We start from the raw sequence: 1447 nt of genomic DNA, 5'->3' as shown, positions 1-1447 counted from the left end.
ATTTATACACAAAAACCTTATCAACAATGGGTTATATTGCGCCAGGTATGTCTCTTAACTTTTCTCTGAAACAGTTATTTTCCCATTCTTTTTATTTTCCACCAAGAATCATGTTACATCTTTAAATTAATTGTTTGATCATAGAGTATGGGCAAGATGGGTTAGTGTCTACTAAATGTGATGTCTATAGTTATGGGATCATGTTGCTGGAAACGTTTACCCGGAGAAAGCCTAATGATTTTGAGGGAGATCTTAGCTTGAAGCAATGGGTGAGTAATTCACTCCCAGAGGCAATAATGGACGTTCTAGATGCCAACTTGATAACACCAACGAATAATCGCTTACAGAAGGAGCTAGATGTTGTGGCATCCATCATGGAAGTGGCATTAGATTGTTGTGCTGAATCTCCGGAAGGAAGGACAAACATGAAAGATGTTGTTGGGATGCTACAGAAGATCATGATTCAACTTCTTACATGATTCAAGCGATCTCTTTACTATTTAAAGTTGCAAACCCACATCATTACTAGCCATATCCATATTCCTACCAATTTATGCAATAATGGAGAAAGCTTTCACCACTTTTCTCTTAACACTCTTGTGGCTTCACTATGTTATGGTTAATTCAGACATGACCCAAACCAACATTACGACCGATCAATTAGCTCTTCTCTATTTAAAATCTCAAATCATTTCCGACCCCTTTCACTTCTTCAATGAAAGTTGGCCTCCCGCTACTTCTGTTTGCCATTGGGTAGGAGTCACTTGTGGTTCTCGTCACCAAAGAGTGAAGTCCTTACACCTTTCCAACATGGCTCTTACCGACAGAATTCCACGTGAACTTGGAAACCTCACATTTCTTGTTTCTCTTGACATGGAAAGCAACAATTTCCATGGAAATTTGCCTCAAGAAATGACACACTTGCATCGGCTTAAGTTTCTTAATTTAAGTTTCAACAGGTTCAGCGGGGAGGTTCCCTCTTGGTTTGGTCTTTTACACCAACTTCAAGTACTAAATCTTGGAAATAATAGTTTCACTGGTTCCATTCCTTCTTCATTTTCTAATATTTCCAAACTTGAGACTTTGAATCTGAAACTCAATTCCATAGAGGGTCAAATCCCAAAAGTGATTGGAAGTCTTATAAACCATAGAGTATTAAACGTTGGATACTTTGGAGATATCTTATAATTCACTTCAAGGAAACATTCCAGAAGGTATTGGCAATCTTCACAACATAAAAGTTCTATCCATACAAGTTAATCAACTTATGGGTTCTATACCTTTCACAATTTTCAATATTTCAAGAATCAAAGTCATTGCATTCGTAGAGAATAGCTTATCAGGATATCTTCCCTATGGTTTATGCAATGATCTCTCAATAATCAAAGGGCTTTATTTATCCACAAACAAGCTTCGAGGTCATATGCCTACAAACTTATCAAGTTGT

At 37.2% G+C, this 1447-nt stretch overlaps 1 protein-coding gene across 1 annotated transcript; it reads left to right on the top strand.

Annotated features, from left to right (window-relative positions):
* Positions 1-561: 561 nt before the first annotated feature.
* On the top strand, positions 562-1188 carry LOC124893368 (receptor-like protein 43). The gene has a single exon (XM_047404389.1). It carries the CDS (start codon positions 562-564, stop codon positions 1186-1188), a length of 627 nt encoding a protein of 208 aa, XP_047260345.1.
* The last annotated feature ends 259 nt before the right edge of the window (positions 1189-1447 follow it).

Source organism: Capsicum annuum, unplaced genomic scaffold (genome assembly GCF_002878395.1).
Source record: "Capsicum annuum cultivar UCD-10X-F1 unplaced genomic scaffold, UCD10Xv1.1 ctg58172, whole genome shotgun sequence".
NCBI lineage: Eukaryota > Viridiplantae > Streptophyta > Magnoliopsida > Solanales > Solanaceae > Capsicum > Capsicum annuum.
Note: the sequence above shows the minus strand (reverse complement) of the source record. Positions and strands in the feature narration are given on the sequence as shown.

Excerpts from the sequence above, each read along its gene's own strand:
- LOC124893368 (XM_047404389.1), top strand. The coding sequence starts at position 562 with ATGGAGAAAGCTTTCACCACTTTTCTCTTAACACTCTTGTGGCTTCAC.